Source organism: Nymphaea colorata, chromosome 6 (assembly GCF_008831285.2).
Source record: "Nymphaea colorata isolate Beijing-Zhang1983 chromosome 6, ASM883128v2, whole genome shotgun sequence".
Lineage (NCBI taxonomy): Eukaryota > Viridiplantae > Streptophyta > Magnoliopsida > Nymphaeales > Nymphaeaceae > Nymphaea > Nymphaea colorata.
In genome coordinates, this window is record NC_045143.1 from 10,561,733 (window position 1) to 10,579,328 (window position 17,596).

Consider the following 17,596-nt stretch of genomic DNA (forward strand, 5'->3'; position numbering starts at 1 on the left):
GATACAGAAATATCGTCTCCATCATCAAAATTATGTTCATCAAATATCACATTTCCTGAAATATTGATTCGCTTGCTTATAGGATCATAACATCTGTATCCCTTGTGATCATCTGCATACCCCACAAATCTACACTTGATTTGATTGCTTTGGGCTGAAATTTATTTTTCTGTAAAGAAGCAACATGAACATAACAAATGCAACCAAAAACACGTAAAGTATCGTAGTATGGATCCTTATGAAATAAAACAAAATATGAAGGCTTATGATTCAAAATAGACAAAGGCAGATAATTTATAATATGGACTGTAGTGTGAAAAGCTTCTCTCCATAATCCTATGAGAAGCCCACTGGCATGCATCATAGTCATAGCACTTTCAACAATATGTCGATGTTTTCGTTCTGCAATGCCGTGCGGGCAAGATACTTGTTGATTAATTTCATTATCTTGGAGGTAATGAACAAAGTCATGAGAGGAATACTCCCTCCCACCATCACATTCATTCAAAATTAATGATATTGAGAGGGAAATGATTTTTAACAAGAGCATGAAAGCGATGGAAACAAGAAAAGACCTCAGATTTATTCTTTAAGAAATAAATCCACGTGAAGCATGAAAAATGATCAATGAAAGTGGCACAATATCTGCTTCCTGAGTTAGAAATTTCAGGAGCTGGTCCCCACACAACTGAACAAACTGTTTTAAAAGGTCTTGAAGCTCTTTCATTTATTGAATTGAAAGGAAGAACATGATCTTACATATTTGACAAGTAAAGCACATTTTCTCACTTGTAGGAAATTCCAAACTAGACTTAGAAATGAAATGAGCAGACACAAGTTTTTCAATAAAGATTGAGTACAATGACTAAGATGAGAATGCCATAATGGCTTTATTACATTTGTCCATGTTGAAAAGACTATGATCCTTAGGTGACAAAGATGAGGAACCGAGCTTCAAGTCCCAACGAACAGAGGTAGGATCTTCCTTAAGGATGTACATGTCTCCTTGATGCTTGCCTCTAGCGTACGTCGTCTTCGTTAGAAGATCCTTGACACAAACGGAAGAAGAAGTTAATTCAACAGAAGAATTGGAATGATCAACAAATTTATAAACAAAAATAATGTTTTTCTTGATATTAGGAACATGCTTGAGGCTTGAATCAAGCATGAGAATGGAAACATTTCCAACATGAGTGATGGGATGACGAGTTCCATCTCCTGTAAGTACATTACCTTTACCAAAATAAGGAACTAAACTAGAGAACCTACCAGCATTACCTGTGACATGAGAGGCTGCCCTTGAATCAATGTACCATACTCCCTGATCATCACGTTTTAGGTTCAATCCTGATAAGGTCACCAAAAAAAATATCCTTCAGAATAATGAGCAGCGTTGTCCTTGTCTTTGTTCTTGAAGAACTATCCCCTTTATTAAACTTGCCTCTATTGTGGGGATTATTCCAACAGTTAGCCTTGATGTGATCCCGTTTTGTTGCAATAAAAGCAGACATTTTTAGATCCAAGAGAAACATTGGGGGTAGGCAACAGCCCACGTCCTCCAAAAGAACCCCTACCACGGCCACGTCCACCTCTAAAACCATCATTCTGTCCATCTTGCCCACGTGATACCATAGTGGCCAACACCTGTCCCCCCGTCTCATGAGAGAAACCTTTCAAGGTCATCTCATATTGTAGACACTGCAGTGAAGTATGGTATCGTGTGATAAACACTGCAGTGAAGTAGTCAACACATGATAAACACTGCAGTGCAGTAGTCAACACATGATATTCTGGTCCCAATCCATCCAATGTTTTACATACTTTATCCTTTTCAGGCAACTCATACCTCACAGTAGCTAGCTGATTAGAACTGGAAGCAACACGATTCAAATACTCTATGATAGACATTGATCCTTTCGAAAGTACTTTGGAATTCTTGCTGGAGATAAGAAATTTTAGCCTCTGAAATCTGTGAATAAGTCTTCACAAGTTTATCCCACAACTCCTTGGCCAAACACTTATCAGGAATATGCACCAGTACCTCCTGTGAAACAGTGGAGGTGATAAATGCCACGGCTGCTTGATCATGCTTCAGAGAGATTTCAAATTTAGGGTTTGGAATCAATTCTCCATGAATAGCTCTGTTCCCATCCTTGATTTCCTGCTTGATACATTCTGGAGGGACCGGAATTGAATCATCTAGGTGCCCAGAGAGACCTTGACTCTTAATGAATGGGAGGATTTGACGCTTCCAAGTGAGAAAATTAGTATTTGTGAGTTTTTCAGAAATGAGCTGACCAAGGAAGTTGGAAGACATGACAGACTGATGTGGATCCACAAAGAAATATAGAAGAAAGAGTGGGACAGGTCTGACTTAAAGCAAGAATGTCCAACATCTGTTTCACGTCCACTTGCTGACTTAAAGTTCAGTATAGATACTCACTAGCAGTCAAGAAAGTAAGAAAAATGAAATCTGCTGACCAAGGAGGAATGCCCAAACTCTGTTTGAAATCTGCTGACCATGGAAGAATGCCCAAAATCTGTTCCACGGTCACTGCCCTTTCTTTCTTTCTTTTTTTTTTTTTTTTGAAAAGTAAAGGATAGATCAGATAATATATATCTGTGCAGCAGAAAGAGACGTCTAATCCCTTTCCATTCTTGCCTTTTTTTTGTTTTAAAGTTTTTTTTAAAGGGCACTAATGTCAGTGGCTGTTAGTAGAAAGACAGTATCTCATGAACGCTGCTAGGGCAGTCTGATTTAAACAGAGATAAGGTCTCAGATAATAATAATGAGGTTTAAATCCAAACAGGTATATTAATGACAGTAGAAAGGGAGACAGAAAAGAAGGATGGTGGACAGAAAAGCTAAAACGACAGTGACCTGCTGACGTTCAGAACAGAGGAACCAAAGAGGACAGAATAGAGAGGAAGGTGAGATAGAGAGGACAGACTTGCTGACGTGCAGAACTGATAAGGAGAGGACAAAGTAGGTAGACTAAAACAGGGGAATCAAGAGAGGAGAAGAGGAAAAATCATAAAGAGTTGTCAAATCTCGCAGGACACACCTTTTGGTTTCAATTCAGTCCAAGGCCCAGACTTGCTGACTTGCTCTGATACCATATGAGATTCTCCAGAAGCTATCACTGCAAAAAAATGAGAGGAGAGCAAGCGAACAGAGCTGAAAGAAAACTGCACGTCTCAGCAGCCCTAGACGTGGTTCATTCAATTAATAAAAAGAGAGTTAATACCCTAAGACTCAGTCTTTACAAGAATACCCTTAAGTAAAACATTATTTACGGCATACAGCATAACTTATTAGAACCGGATCTGCAAAGGATCCAGATCTAATAACTTACAAACCAACAACTTACAGAGTCGCTAGGAGTACTTAGGCGATTGTTTAACTAATTATGACTGTATGTATTATATACAAATGCAACCAATATTATGTAATTTTATATAATATAATATATTATATTGTCATATATAAATTAATATGTATGTTAAAAAGTGTGGAAAACAACTATTATCTAATATGACTAATGGTGATATAAGTCATATAACAACAATCCGTAACAGTCTATTATATATTTTTATTTTATACTAATTGAAGATAAAATGTAAAGTTTATGGCATTGAAGATTTAAGAAACTTAAATATGGGCATCCTGCTTACTTAAACAGCCATTTTCATTCTGAAGAAAGACTCTCTTTGGCTTCCACAACTTAGAAATGTGCACCACACCAGTTTTCAGCTCTATTTAATCTTTAATCAAGTCTTCAAGAAGCCCCACTAGCTCTGAGTCTCTTCAACTTCCATGGACTAGGCACAAGCATGCTTAGTCACGCCTAGGTGCGACTAAGTGTGAGCCTGGTCAGACCACCAACTTGCATTGCCCAAGTGTTGGACTTAGCGATGCAGGTGGAATAGTGCCTAGGCATCATCTAGGTGTGCGCCTAGGCAACACCTCAATAACATGAGCTAGTGAGCTGACTGGTCTTCTAGAATAGTAATACGAATAGGAAACTCATCTTTTCAAAATTTTAGAGCATTTTCAGAGATCGAAAAATTTTGAAAACGACATTTTCACAATTTGGTCAAATACTAGTCACTGACTAGTCGACTAAGTTGGTCAACTACTCCTCATCATGGGCCCAGCCAACGAATACCTAGGGACTAGTTAGTCAACTAGTGTGTAGGATGACTCAAGAGTAAGGTCTAGTAGGTTGACTAGAACCTAAGATGACTAGGTTATTAGTCGGACCGACCAGCCCCTCGGTGCACAAATAAGGAGCTTATAGCTATGCATATATATTTTTTTAAATTGAGGCTCTGGATTTCCGGGCTATTTAAGTTGTTCTTTAGGCATTTTCTTGACATGAATGTTCATATGAAAGACATCTACTTTCTTCTTAATCTTGATTTTTTTTAATATATCTGACGAGTGACAATTGGACTATGTTAATTATTTGACAACCCAATTCTCTTAAATGTCGATTAACTTTTTTTCTCTTAGTTTCTAATAGCTCCTCATTTGCAGATCCAGAGAAGAACTTTTGTGCTCTTGCCCTTGGTACACCTGAAGAAAAAAGTGCATGGCTTTATCAGTCATGCAAGTTGTTCTCAATTTGTTCTTATGTTCTTTCGAAGTGCAACTACTCATCTGGATTCAAAGATACAGTTCTTCTTACTGCAATATGCATGCGGTTGATGATTGCACTAACTGATATTAAAACATGGAAGAACATAAAGACTGCAAGTGCTAGTGATGGGGCAATCGCGACAAGGAGTCTAATTATAACCATATCAAATAGAAGTAGTGGACTTTATTGTTGCATGAGAAGTTATATCATGAAATTACCCGTTTCTGCAGATAAGCAATATAAAATTGTACAAATTGATGATCTAGTAATGGTTACTGCAAGTGCTATAACATTGGCCGTGCGGCCTTTCCAGGTTGCTGGACCTCAAATAGATGAAAAATTACTTCTCCATCAGTTGAACACCAATCAGAAGTTTTTTCAGGACATCAAAGATGCTGCTGAGCAGTTCTGTATCTTTTTGCTTACAATTCCCTGGTTCAAGGAACGCATTCCTGGGGCACTTCTACCTGCTCTAAGACATCCCACTGTGTTGTTTCCTTGCCTAAAGGTTTTATTGGTATGTACAGAGAACACTATGCCCATCTGTGTTATACGTCTTCCCTGTTTTCGCAATTGATCTGTCTAATTAATGGAGAACTTTGGGTGATAACATCTTGCAAAGTTGATTGTTTTCTTTTGTCATGCTTGATCACAATTACAACTTTTTGGTAGCATGATCAAAGTGATATGTCAACGGAAAAATGTGGAATATAAGAAAACATTTAGAAATGAGCTAGTTAGAGAAGTTTCTGTAGGTACAGGAGTTCTGGTTATTTGTGATGGATGCTATGAAAACCATTCACATGCACTAATATGAAGCAGCAGATGCTAACTTAATTGTAACTTTTGATAAAGATGATGCCGATAAATTTATTCCTGTCATTCAAGGGCATATAAATTTATCCATCAAGTAAAGCTGCATTACAAAATTTTAATGATAAAAAGAATGTAAAATATGTATATCTAATGGGTGTTTGCTGTAGTTAGTTCATGTTTTTTATTTTATTCTTTGAGCATGATTGCCTTTTTCATGCCAATCCTGTTCCATCAATAGTTTGTCTTTGGATTAACTATCTCTCTATACCTGAGTTGGTTGCTTGTGCACGAATACTGAAATCACTTGGTTTTAAGCAGTGAAAAATTCTGCCTTGTCCTTTCAAGTATTTACCTTAAGCATCTTTTCTTATGTTCTTTAAGTGAGCCTCTTGGACCATTTACTAACAAAGGAACCGCAGGTGGTGTCAGATATCCAAGGATGAGATATTTTCAGAGATGGCAAATTTAGACAAGATAAAAGAATCTAATGTTGGACCCGTCCCTAGTGCTGCTTGGGCTTTAGGAAATATTATGAGCTTAGTAACTGAACATGATTCTGAATGTACTGATTCTGGAAGGTTTCTTGAGTGCCTAGATTATAAGCTGTATCTTCATGCTGTCTGCTGCATTTCAGAATTTCTGTTGCCTTGTCTAGAGATGGTTAGAGATACCAAGAAGTATAATGACAAGGAAACCACAGCTGATGATATTTCTAAAGAAGCAACTCAATCCAATTTTCTGAAAAAGGAAGAGTATTCTGAAGATTTAAGTATGTCATTGGTTAATCTAATCAAGCCTGTTCAGCAGCAGTGGCATCTTATAAGGCTTCTGGCTGTAGTGAAGAAAAATGATATGACCATTGGAGAGAGCCATTCTTCTGTTCAGAGCTCTTGTTTGGAACTGCTTGATATTGTATTTTTCTATTCACACATGCTTAGAATATACTCATTATTGAATCTTGCCAGTGGATCTTTGCCCGTACTTAATGTGCTAGCCTTTACTCCTGGTTTTCTCCTTGAACTTTGGGAAGGACTGGAAGGTTCTTTGATGTCTCAAGGCAGCACTATGTCTTCGTCAACTGAACAAAAAGATATCAGCCACGTGAGCCTCCAAAAAGGGGCTTTGGAGGAAAAGGAAAGAAGATCTGTGAAGGATTCTGGGAATAAGTGGGTAAATGTGTTACAAAAGTTCACTGGGAAATCAACCTTGGACACAGATATACACAGTTCGGATAGGGGCTCTCTTTTCTCAGAAACTTTTGGCACTACTGATCAACACTCTGTTGATAATTGGGATGTTGAATCTTTGAGACGAGGTCCACAGGGCATTTCAAAAGGTGCATCATGTATGCTTTATCTTTTTTGCACTACATATGCACATCTGCTGTTGGTTCTTGATGATACTGAGTTCTATGAAAAACAGGTTTGTCTTAAGTTGTTGATGTCCTCAAGGTTTCACCTTCATAGGTGCTTATTTAACTGAGCAAATTTATTTCCTAAAATTTGTGTTACACTGTTGCTTTGATACTTGTTGATAGTTTTGCACGTATCCTGTTCTTAGGTTCCTTTTTCACTTGAGCAGCAGAGGAAGATTTCAGCAATGCTTAATACAGCAGTTTATAATGGTTTTATTTACAATGGGCAATACGATAAGATTCTGATGGATTCAGCGGTTAGATGCCTTCATTTGTTGTATGAAAGAGATTGCAGGCACAGGTTTTGCCCTCCTTCTCTGTGGACTGCTCCAGCCAGTAAAAACAGGCCACCAGTTGCTGCTGCTGCCCGAGCTCATGAAGCTTTGTCAAATGCGTTGAGGTCTGGAGATGCTTTAACCAGCCAAAGCATGGGTTCTGTCATTAACACTATCCCACACGTATTTCCATTTGAAGAAAGGTACTTTGGTTCCATGGTGATGGGACTTAAGTTAACCCTTTAAAAATGTTGTTTAAGGATGTTATGTAGTGATTTTTTATCTTGTTTGATCTGTTTGTTTGTCAATATGTGTGTCTAGTTGTAGATTCAATACTTGTCTTATGCTAATGTGAATGTTTGCTTGCATAACTTTTCAATGTTGAAACTTCAAACTAGCTTTTATTTATTAGGAGTTAGGACATACAAGCTTCTTCACTTTATAAAGAAAAGTATTGAGGGTTTTGTCCTTTATCCTATATAGTTTCAAGCACTTGTTGCATTCATCCATCATCTGAATAAGGCCATTGTACTCATTCCAGATTGTTGTATGACGTAATTCTTGGTATGTGCTTCTAATTTGATCCATCAATTTAGTGAAATATTATCTTTTATCCATTTTTCTGTTCTCTTTTCTTTCATTGGCTGAGGCAACACATGCATTTATTTTCCTGATTTCTTATTATATCTATCTTTAACTAGCTGTACTCATCCTGATCCATGGAAAGATTATGCAAGCCTTCAATCTGTCTTGCCAGCAAGTGCTCTGTCCACCTGGTTTGGGGATTGGACTTGAGCCTTCAAGTTTAAGAAGGTCAAAAGCTAAGCAACACATCTCTGTTGGCATAATCTGGTAGGATGGGCATGACCCGAGCTTACATTATGGAAAAGAAAAAAATGTATTCACTGCCTTGATGTTGGAAAGAAAATGGTAAAACATTGTATCTGCTTCTGCTTATGCCTGTCAACCTTTATCACAGGGTTCAGATGTTCCGAGAATTTATCAAGTCCGACAAAGAATCTCGAAGAATGGCTGGAGAAATAGCAGGACCAGGTCCAGGATCGGTTGAAATTGCAATTCGGCGGGACCATATCATTGAAGATGGATTTAGACAGCTTAATTCCCTTGGATCAAAACTAAAATCATGCATTAATGTCTCATTTGTGAATGAATATGGCCTTCCTGAAGCTGGCCTTGACTATGGTGGGCTATTTAAAGAATTTTTAACTGATATAGCGAAAGCAGCCTTTAACCCCGAGTAAGTTTACTCTTGCATGAGTCTATCTCTCTTATGGCTTTATGATGACATTATTTTCATCTGTTTGTACACAGTTATGGATTATTTTCTCAAACGTCAACATCTGAAAGGCTACTGATTCCTCATCCAGTTGCTGGATTGTTAGATAAAAATATTCATATGATTGAGTTCTTGGGAAGGCTTGTTGGAAAGGCTCTTTATGAAGGAATACTCCTTGACTACTCCTTCTCCCTTGTTTTTGTTCAAAAGCTTTTGGGACGTTATAGCTTCATTGATGAATTATCAGGCCTTGACCCAGAACTTTACAGAAACTTGATGTATGTTAAGGTAAATTAGGTTTGGTTCCTGACATACTTTTAGTTTTTTGGACATGATGAAAATGTGTTAAAAGGTGATGTTCCCAAGTATTTTTATTTTTTCCAATACATATGGCTTCAGGTACATTATATTAATATTAACATTCAACGAGCTGAAAGTAGAACAAGCTAGAAATTAGTGCTGCTTCCAAAATATTTTGTTGCCTTTGAGAGTAAAATTAGGTTTTATTTCTTTCAGAGAAATGAAGATGCAAAAAAAAATTCTAAATAGTAAGGACTAGCAAGGAGTCCAGTAATGTAAGTTAATCAGGAGGAATTTTTTAGCTTTAGAGATAAGTGCATATTTCCAAACAAATTACCACCTTTATGGGTGTTTGGATTACATCTGCTGGTGACATGCCACCTAAATTTCTTGACAATTTTGATAGAGATTTAAATCTTAGGCCTGGTATTTCAGAACTTCTTGACATGGCCACACTTTTGTTTACAAATATCAAACAGGTGCCTTAGGCTAAATCTGTCATTTTGGAAAGCATGAAAAATTGTACTTTTCCATATCATCCTTTGAGATAGTGGTTTTTCTCTCTTAAGCAAAGGACAGAATTTTGAGACAGCTATCAGCAAAAGTGGGACCATAATCAGGAGGCAAAGAAGTGGGCCCACTTCTTTGTTGTGGCCAAAATGTAGGTCCTTGAATGGACATTTTCTAGGTTTATACAAAGGGTTCAAACTTCAAGTTCATTTTTTGTTATTTTTATGTAATTATATTGTAATACTTGAAAGAATTAATCTATTAATCTAGATACAGTTGGCAAATATTATGATAGTTCTGATTTATCATATTTTTGATGAATATCTTTCAAAATATTAAAATATTGCAACAGTATTATGTTAACTGCATTAAGAATCAATCTTGAAGGTTTTTTCTTCAGATATTGGAATCTCCAATTTTCTCCTCAGTGGAATTGTTTATTTTATGATGAGGTTGATATTGCAAATGCATAGGTAAATAAATACAGGTTTAATAAAAGTACATCACAAATTCATGCGCTTAAGCCAGTAAGTATGTATATCTGCACGTTTATATTCTTTTATTATGGTGGCAAATTCTGAGTACTTGTTTGCAAAATTCTATGGATTTTATTGCTTAGATATTACATTTTCTTTTTTACTGTCCACATCAGACCATGTCATAATATTTTGATTTTCTAGTCACTTGGTTCAATACCTCTCGTCTGATGTCTTGCAGCATTATGATGGTGATGTCAAAGATTTGTCTTTGGACTTCACTGTTACAGAGGAGTCGTTAGGTAAAAGAGTGGTGACTGAACTGAAGCCTGGTGGTGCAAATCTTATTGTCACAAATGAGAACAAGTTGCAGTATGTTCATGCAATTGCAGATTATAAACTTAACCGGCAGGTGATGTGTCCTGCATACTAGAGTTCTTTTTGCCTTCGGCCTTTAGTTAATTTACTCGATGATGATGTCATGTTTTTCCTGCAGGTTTTTCCTTTAGCAAATGCATTTTATAGAGGATTAGTTGACCTTATCCTGCCTTCTTGGCTGAGATTATTTAATGCAAGTGAATTCAATCAGGTACACACGTTGTTACAATTCTTGTTTTACATATATATATATATATATGTGTGTGTGTGTGTGTGTCTGTATTTCTATGAGAAATTTAAGTCTGCCGATTGCCATAAGTTGCCGTATAATTTTTTTTTATTTTAGACCACCACTGAGAAACCTCCGCAATTGGTGCATCAGTGATGGTTTTTGTTGGACGACAGTTTTTCAAGGCTTTTAGCAGCAGTATTTTGCATTTTCAGTGGCAGATTTTAAAAGAAAATCCATTTGGCAGCATAGGACAGCCGGCTGATTTCAATATATATATATATATATATATATATATAATTGTCACAAATATCATTCTTGGAAACATGAGGTTTTTTTGGGTATTTTTGGCAAAATTGTTCTTGAGAAAATCTCAGAAAAATCTGGATAATTTTTAAAAAATTAAAAAAAAATCATAAAAGTGATAAACGTTAAAACATGTATAAGCTTTGGGTCGTGACGTCTGGATCTGGATCCATACTTAGACGTCATATTAGTTGTTTCCTTTTGAACGTTATGTTTTCTCATTAATGGCATGGCTGTAATATTCTTTGTTTTTAATAGGACTTATTAGTCCATGGTGTAAAATATTAATTTTATAATATAATCTTAGGATTCATCAGACAGTTGCTGCTGCTGCCATCCCTATCCTTTGGCACCCGTCCCTATCCTTTGGCACTTCTCTTCTCCTTCTTTCTTGTTTTTCTGTGCATAAGTCTTTGGTGGATGACATAATAATCTGATATTACAAAATCTCAGATGGTAGCAGAGCCAGGTTGCAGGGCGTTTACCAGGGGTATGCTCAAAGAGATCTAAGTTGTCTTTTTACTCAAGAAATCCCTCTTTTTCTGACAATAATCTGATCTGTCATCTTCCCTGTCTTCTTATTTCTATTCTCTGTGATCTCTCGTCATTCTTTTCTTCCTGTTACTGTTTCTTTTGGTATTCCTTTTAATCTATGCTCTTATTGATGCCGTATAGTCCGCTTTTTAGTCTGTATTCTCTTCTCTCTGTACGTGTTTGAGATCTACCCATAAGTTTGATCATTCTCAGTAGGCCAACGTCCCTTTTGTCTAGTTAGTTACTTATAAATTAGTAACAGCAGTATTAAACCAATCTTTATCATCACAATTGGCTCACGTTTTCATTCTTCTATCTACTCTGTAGTTTATTCTCTTCTATATTTGGCCTCCAGTTTTGTCCATCTGTCAGGCTTGTGCAAGTTGACAGAAACAGGTTACCATCTTTTGCTCTTTTCCAGCAGGCCTCTCGTGCCCCCCACAAAAAAAAATGCGGCAGGTTCAAGAAAGCCTTCTTCCCTTTGCCCCCACTTGCAGCAGGTTTTATCCCGTTCAGTATGCTAGGATTAACAAAAAAGAAAAGAAAAAAGACCCTCCTCAAACAGATAATACTTAAATTTTACATGGAAAATACTATCCCCTTGGGAAGCTTAACCGTAACTTGCAAGGGTTAAGTTTTTTCCCGATCTTGACGAATGTTGGGTGTTAGGCGCAAAGTTTTCATTTTACAGAGTGTTATTTCTGTTATGTCATGCTTATGCTATTTTCCATTTCTGCGTTTTCAGTTTAGTATTTCTTCATGTAACGGGTCGGGTCCAGTTAGGCTTTATTAACCCAACCCATCACGCTATGTACTTAAGCATGATTAAGGGAATTAAACCCTAATGAAGATTTACATTTCGTGAGAGAAGCTGGGCTTCGTGTGGTTTTAAGAGAAGTTAAGCAGAGGGAAGCGCTAGACAGTTTGTTAGTTGTGCACAGGCTAGCAAGGTATGAGAGCGCAGTTGCTGCAACGACCATGGCCGAGAGGATCACAGCTAGAGACGCGGTCGTAGCGGTGGAACAGCACCGCAACCAGGTGGAAGCTGCGATAGGCGGCCTGGAAGGGCGGATGCATGTGATGGATCAACGTTTGGATGCAGTGGATGCACAGTTGGAAACCATGATCGCGGAACAATAGGCAATGGCGGCGGTAATACGTGAAAGTCTTCGGCAAGGTTCTCAGCGAGTCAGCAGCGTTCCCCTAATTCAGATCAGACGCAGTCAGACGACCGTAGGGGACACGTTTGGCCAGCCAACAGAGCAAGAGGTGCAGCCTGGAGGCCCGCAAAGATGGAGTTTCTAAGGCTCTCGGGGAACGACCCTGTGAGTTGGGTGTTCTGTGCAGAACAATACTTTGATTGTCAGGGAATCATCGGTGACCAGAGAGTGAATCAAGCCGCGGTGTATTTTGAAAGTGCAACGATCTGTTGGTACCGCTGGTTGCTGTCACACCAAGGAAAACCAGATTGGGAGACCTTGGTCAGGGAGATCACGACCCTCTTTGGACCGTCCGCATACCTCGATTATAATGTCGAGTTGTCGAGCATTAAACAGACCGGTACGGTGGTAGAGTACCAGGAAAATTTCAAAGCTCTTACAAACATGGTGCATGGCTGGCCCATCGTGGCCTTGATCGGAGCCTTTATAGGAGGGCTTAAGGATGAACTACGAATCGAGGTCCAAGCTATGAAACCTCGAACCTTATTAGACTGCTTTGGAATAGTGTGCACGGTGGAGAAGAAAAACAGGCGGCCGCACATCAAGGGCAGGGGCACTATCGGTAGGAGCTGGCCGGAAACCAGGAGCAGTCAACGTGAACCGGTGAAATCTGAAGCTTCCCCGTATACAGCTGGGAGAAACAAGCCAGGAAACACGCCTCGACAGTTCATGAGACATCTAAAAAGAAAAGAGGCGACAAGGTATATGTTTTCTCGGTGATCGTCCATGGGTGCCACGGGATAACTGCAAGAGACTACATATGTATCTCGTGGAAGAAGAGGACGACTCGCCGGAGGCTGGCGAGGGCCCTCCATTAGTCGCTAAAGTAGACGCCGCTGAGGAAAGGATGACACTAGAAATATCGCTGCATGCCCTCTTTTGGTGATGAAGTTCCTCACCCGATGCGCGTAGAAGGCAAATTGCATGGCAGAAATGTTAGTATACTGATAGACACAGGCTCAACTCACAATTTCATTTGCGAGAAGTCAGCTCGAGCTCCAGGATGCAGTATGGAAGCTCAACCGGCGTTTGACGTCGTGGTAGGCAACGACAGTACATTGAAGTGCAAAGGCAAGTGCCATCTGGAAACATTGGAGATACATGGTCTTCAGTTTTCCGTGCAACTGTATATTCTGGCCATGGCAGGTGCCAACTTGGTATTGGGCATCCAGTGGCTATGTGAAATTGGAGAGGTCGTATGGGTCTTCGTGGGCATGAAGATGCAGTTTAAAGGGCCGGCAAATGAACCATTCACACTCAAAGCGACCCCTAGGTGACCTTGTGTAGAAGCCCCGACTGCCCTTCTAATGAAGGGACCGACTGCCTTCTTGCTTTTGCTCTCAATGCAAGTACCGTCGTATGTTGAAACAGATAGTCAGTGCGTGTCTGAAGCATACCGAAGAACACTGAAGGAACTGCTGAACGAGTTTGACTCAATTTTTAGCATGCCAACGGCACTACCACCTGCGCGAGATCGCAAGCACTGAATTGAGTTACAGCCAGGGTTGGAACCAATCAAATCCTGACCTTCTTCAATCGTGTGCAGCGAGAAACGTTCAAGCAATTAGTACAGGAAATGTTGAAAACAGGGGTTATTCAGCCGAGTCGGAGCCCCTTTGCATCACCGGCCTTATTAATTTTAAAAGAAAGACGGTAGTTGGTGGTTCTGTGTGGACTATCGTGTGCTAAATGCCATCACCATCAAGGACAGATATCCGATGCCTATCGTGGATGACTTGCTAGATGAACTACATGACACATGCATATTTTCTAAGCTCGACTTGCTCTCGGGCTACCATCAAATCCGAGTTGTGAAGGAGGACATTCCAAAAACTGCCTTTCATACCCACGATGGGCACTACGAATTCACTGTCATGCCTTTTGGGCTGACAAACGCATCCTCCACCTTCCAGTCACTGATGAATGATTTGTTTCGCCCCTTCTTACGATGGTTTGTATTGGTATTCTTTGACGATATTTTAATTTACAGCAAGGATCAATAGGAGCATCTCAGACATCTGCGCGCAATATTAATAGTGCTGAAACGACATCAACTGCACGCCAAGCTTTGGAAGTGTGTCTTCGGTACAGTCAAGATTGCTTATCTAGGACATGTGATAAGCCGTGGAAAAGTAAGTATGGAACAAGAGAAGGTTCAAGCGGTGAAAGAGTGGAGCACTCCAAGAACAATAAGAGAACTGCGCGCATTCCTTGGGCTCACAGGATACTACTGTAAGTTTGTCAAAGTTTGGTGGCTGCACCTCTCACGGCGCTAACAAGAAAGGTAGGTTTGCATGGGGTCCTCAGGCAGAGCAGGCGTTCCAACAACTAAAAGAAGCAGTGATAGTAGCTCCAGTTCTACAAATGCCCAATTTCCAGCTTACTTTCACCGTCGAATCAGATGTGTCAGATTTGGGGGTGGGCACAATTCTTAGCCAAAATGGCCACCCACTTGCTTATTTCAGCAGGGCAATGGGACCGACATTTGCTAGTAAGTCTGCCTATGAACGAGAACTGATAGCCATAGTTCTCGCAGTGCTAAAATGGAAGCATTATCTTATGGGGCAACAATTTGTAGTACTAACTGATCATTGCAGCCTTAAACACTGTCTTCAACAGCCATCGCTATCTTCAACACTTCAGAAATCAACACTTAAGTCAATGAGTTTTGATTTTAAGGTTTGTTATTGCAAGGATAAGGGGAATGCTGTGGCCGATGGGCTGTCTAGAGCCTTCGAACCACAGGTCAGCAGCTTGTTGTCCATCTCACAAGTTCAAGCTAACCTATGGGATCGGATTCGGCGTCCGCAGGGGGAGGCAGAGTCAGTAAAGAAAATCAGAGAGAGGTTGGAGACCAATCCTCTCAAGGTATATGGGTATGAATGGAAACCACTATCCTTGTATCGCAGTGGACACATATTTATTCCACCAGGGATAGCTCTGCCACAATCACTGCTACAACATTACCACAATGAACATGCAACAGGCCATGAAGGTGTGGAGGGCACTTACCGCCGGCTGCGTCCCACCTTCTACTGGCCCGGAATGAAAAGAGCCATAAGAGATTTTGTACGGAACTGCGACATTTGTCAAAGAAACAAATATGAAACGATGAAACCAGCGGGCCTCTTGCAAGCTCTTCCAACATTGGAACTAATATGGGAAGACATATCTATGGATTTCATAGAAGGTCTTCCAGTGTCCCGAAGAAAATCTGTCATTCTAGTAGTGGTTGACCGCCTATCCAAGTATGCTCACTTTGTGCCCCTGTCGCATCCGTACACAGCAAAGACGGTGGCCTGCACAGGTCAATGACCAGCGATAGAGATCCTATTTTTATTAGCGCTTTTTGGAAGGAATACTTTCAGTTGCAGGGCATGAAGCTGCAATTAAGCACGGCATACTACCTGCAAACTGATGGCCAAACCGAGGTCGTCAATCGCTGCCTTGAGACGTATCTATGCTGTTTCGCGGGGCAACAACCTCGACTTTGGCTAGATTATTTATCGTGGGCTGAATTTTCATACAACACTAGTTGACATTCTTCCACCGGTGTCACCCCATTTGAAGCAGTTTATGGTCGAGCCCCTCCAACTATACGACACTACCAGCCAGACACTGTAAAAGAAGAAACAGTTTATACACAACTCTGTTGCCGCGATGCCATACTTAAAGATCTCAAGGCACATCTCGCTGCTGCACGCGATCGTATGGTCATCCAATATAATCGTAGACACAGAGGTCAGTAGTACAGTGTGGGGGATTGGGTGTATTTGAGGAGGCCTACACATGCAACAGGGTATCGATAGCCAAGAGGATACAACAAACTCGCGCCTAGATACGTTGGGCCATTCCGCATTATCAAGCGTAGGACCTCTCGCATACGAGCTGTTACTACCTGTTGGGAGTAACATACACCCAGTATTCCATGTTTCAAAACTCAAACCCTACTCTCAACCGCCAGCCGAGGAAGAAATTGTTTCAAAACCGCTCAGAGAAGACCAAGCACAGGCTGTTCCTTTTTGCAGATTGGGTATTCGTACTACCACCCATAATGGAGTAAAGTCCATTGAATGGTTAGTGGAGTGGAACAATACAGACGACAACGCAACAGCTTAGGAAAAGGCTGAGGACATCAATCTCCGATTTCTAGACTTTACACATTGAGGACAAGGTGTTCTTGAAGGGGGGAAAATTGTTAGGCGCAGAGTTTTTATTTTATAGTGTTATTTCTTGCTTTTGTTATTTCTTGTTTCTGCGTTTTCAGTTTAGTATTTCCTCATGTAACGGGTCGGGTCCAGTTGGGCGTTATTAACCCAACCCATCACGTTATGTACTTAAGCACGATTAAGGGAATTAAACCCTAATGAAGATTTGTATTTCGTGAGAGAAGCTGGGCTTCATGTGGTTTTAGGAGAAGTTAAGCAGAGGGAGGCGCTGGACAATTTGTTAGCTGTGCAGAGGTTGACATTAGGCTGCAAGGTTAATAACTCAGCAACGTCATCCCTACTATGCTATGTAGTAGTCAATGCCATGCTGAGTCTGCTTCTGCTTCCGTGTCTGAATCATAACCTAAATAAGGAATCATTGCAGCATTGTCTCTGCCACAATCTCCTAGTTCTTTAGCTTGCCATCCTGCGTTGATTTGAGAAAAATGTTCTCATAATCCTGGCTTGATGCAGATATGGTTTGAGAATGGTATTACCAGAAACACATGTTTTGGGTCGTACATATATATTCTTGTGTTTTTATCTTTTGAAATAAGGTGGAAAGGATGGTGCCATTTTTTTTAATTCGCATGCCATTTTAAATTCTCTGCACCTTGTAGTTTCTTCATACCAATCGTTTGGAGAGGCCTCTAGAACTTCATTCAGAGATAACTTATTCTGTTTAGGAACAATAAAAGAGTATACCCTGTTAGAATATGTTGTTGTGGGAACCGGGTCCATATCTGGACCCGGTTCTATGGGGCGCGGGTACCGAGGCGGGCTCGGTACCCTAGGCGGCTTCTCCTCTCTCCCTCTATATATTGTCACTTTGTGTAAGTGTTGAATTAAGTGGAATAACATTTTCTCTCTCCTAGGGTTGCGGTTGTGCACCTAGGTTAGAGCTTCTCCGTGGTTTTTCACCTCTCCTTGAGGTTTTCCACGTATATTGTGTGTTCCTTCTCTTTCTTTCCATCGTGGTGTGTGTTTCTA

At 40.0% G+C, this 17,596-nt stretch overlaps 1 protein-coding gene across 2 annotated transcripts in view; it reads left to right on the forward strand.

Annotated features, from left to right (window-relative positions):
* Positions 1-17,596, forward strand: part of LOC116255855 (E3 ubiquitin-protein ligase UPL7) — a 78,545-nt gene that overhangs the window by 22,767 nt on the left and 38,182 nt on the right. For both annotated transcript variants that reach the window (XM_031631932.2, XM_031631933.2), the window contains exons 4-10: positions 4,541-5,160; positions 5,889-6,881; positions 7,020-7,351; positions 8,128-8,406; positions 8,481-8,733; positions 9,973-10,143; positions 10,228-10,320. In XM_031631932.2, coding sequence (XP_031487792.1) covers positions 4,541-5,160; positions 5,889-6,881; positions 7,020-7,351; positions 8,128-8,406; positions 8,481-8,733; positions 9,973-10,143; positions 10,228-10,320 — 2,741 coding nt within the window. The remainder of the gene's footprint in view (positions 1-4,540; positions 5,161-5,888; positions 6,882-7,019; positions 7,352-8,127; positions 8,407-8,480; positions 8,734-9,972; positions 10,144-10,227; positions 10,321-17,596) is intronic.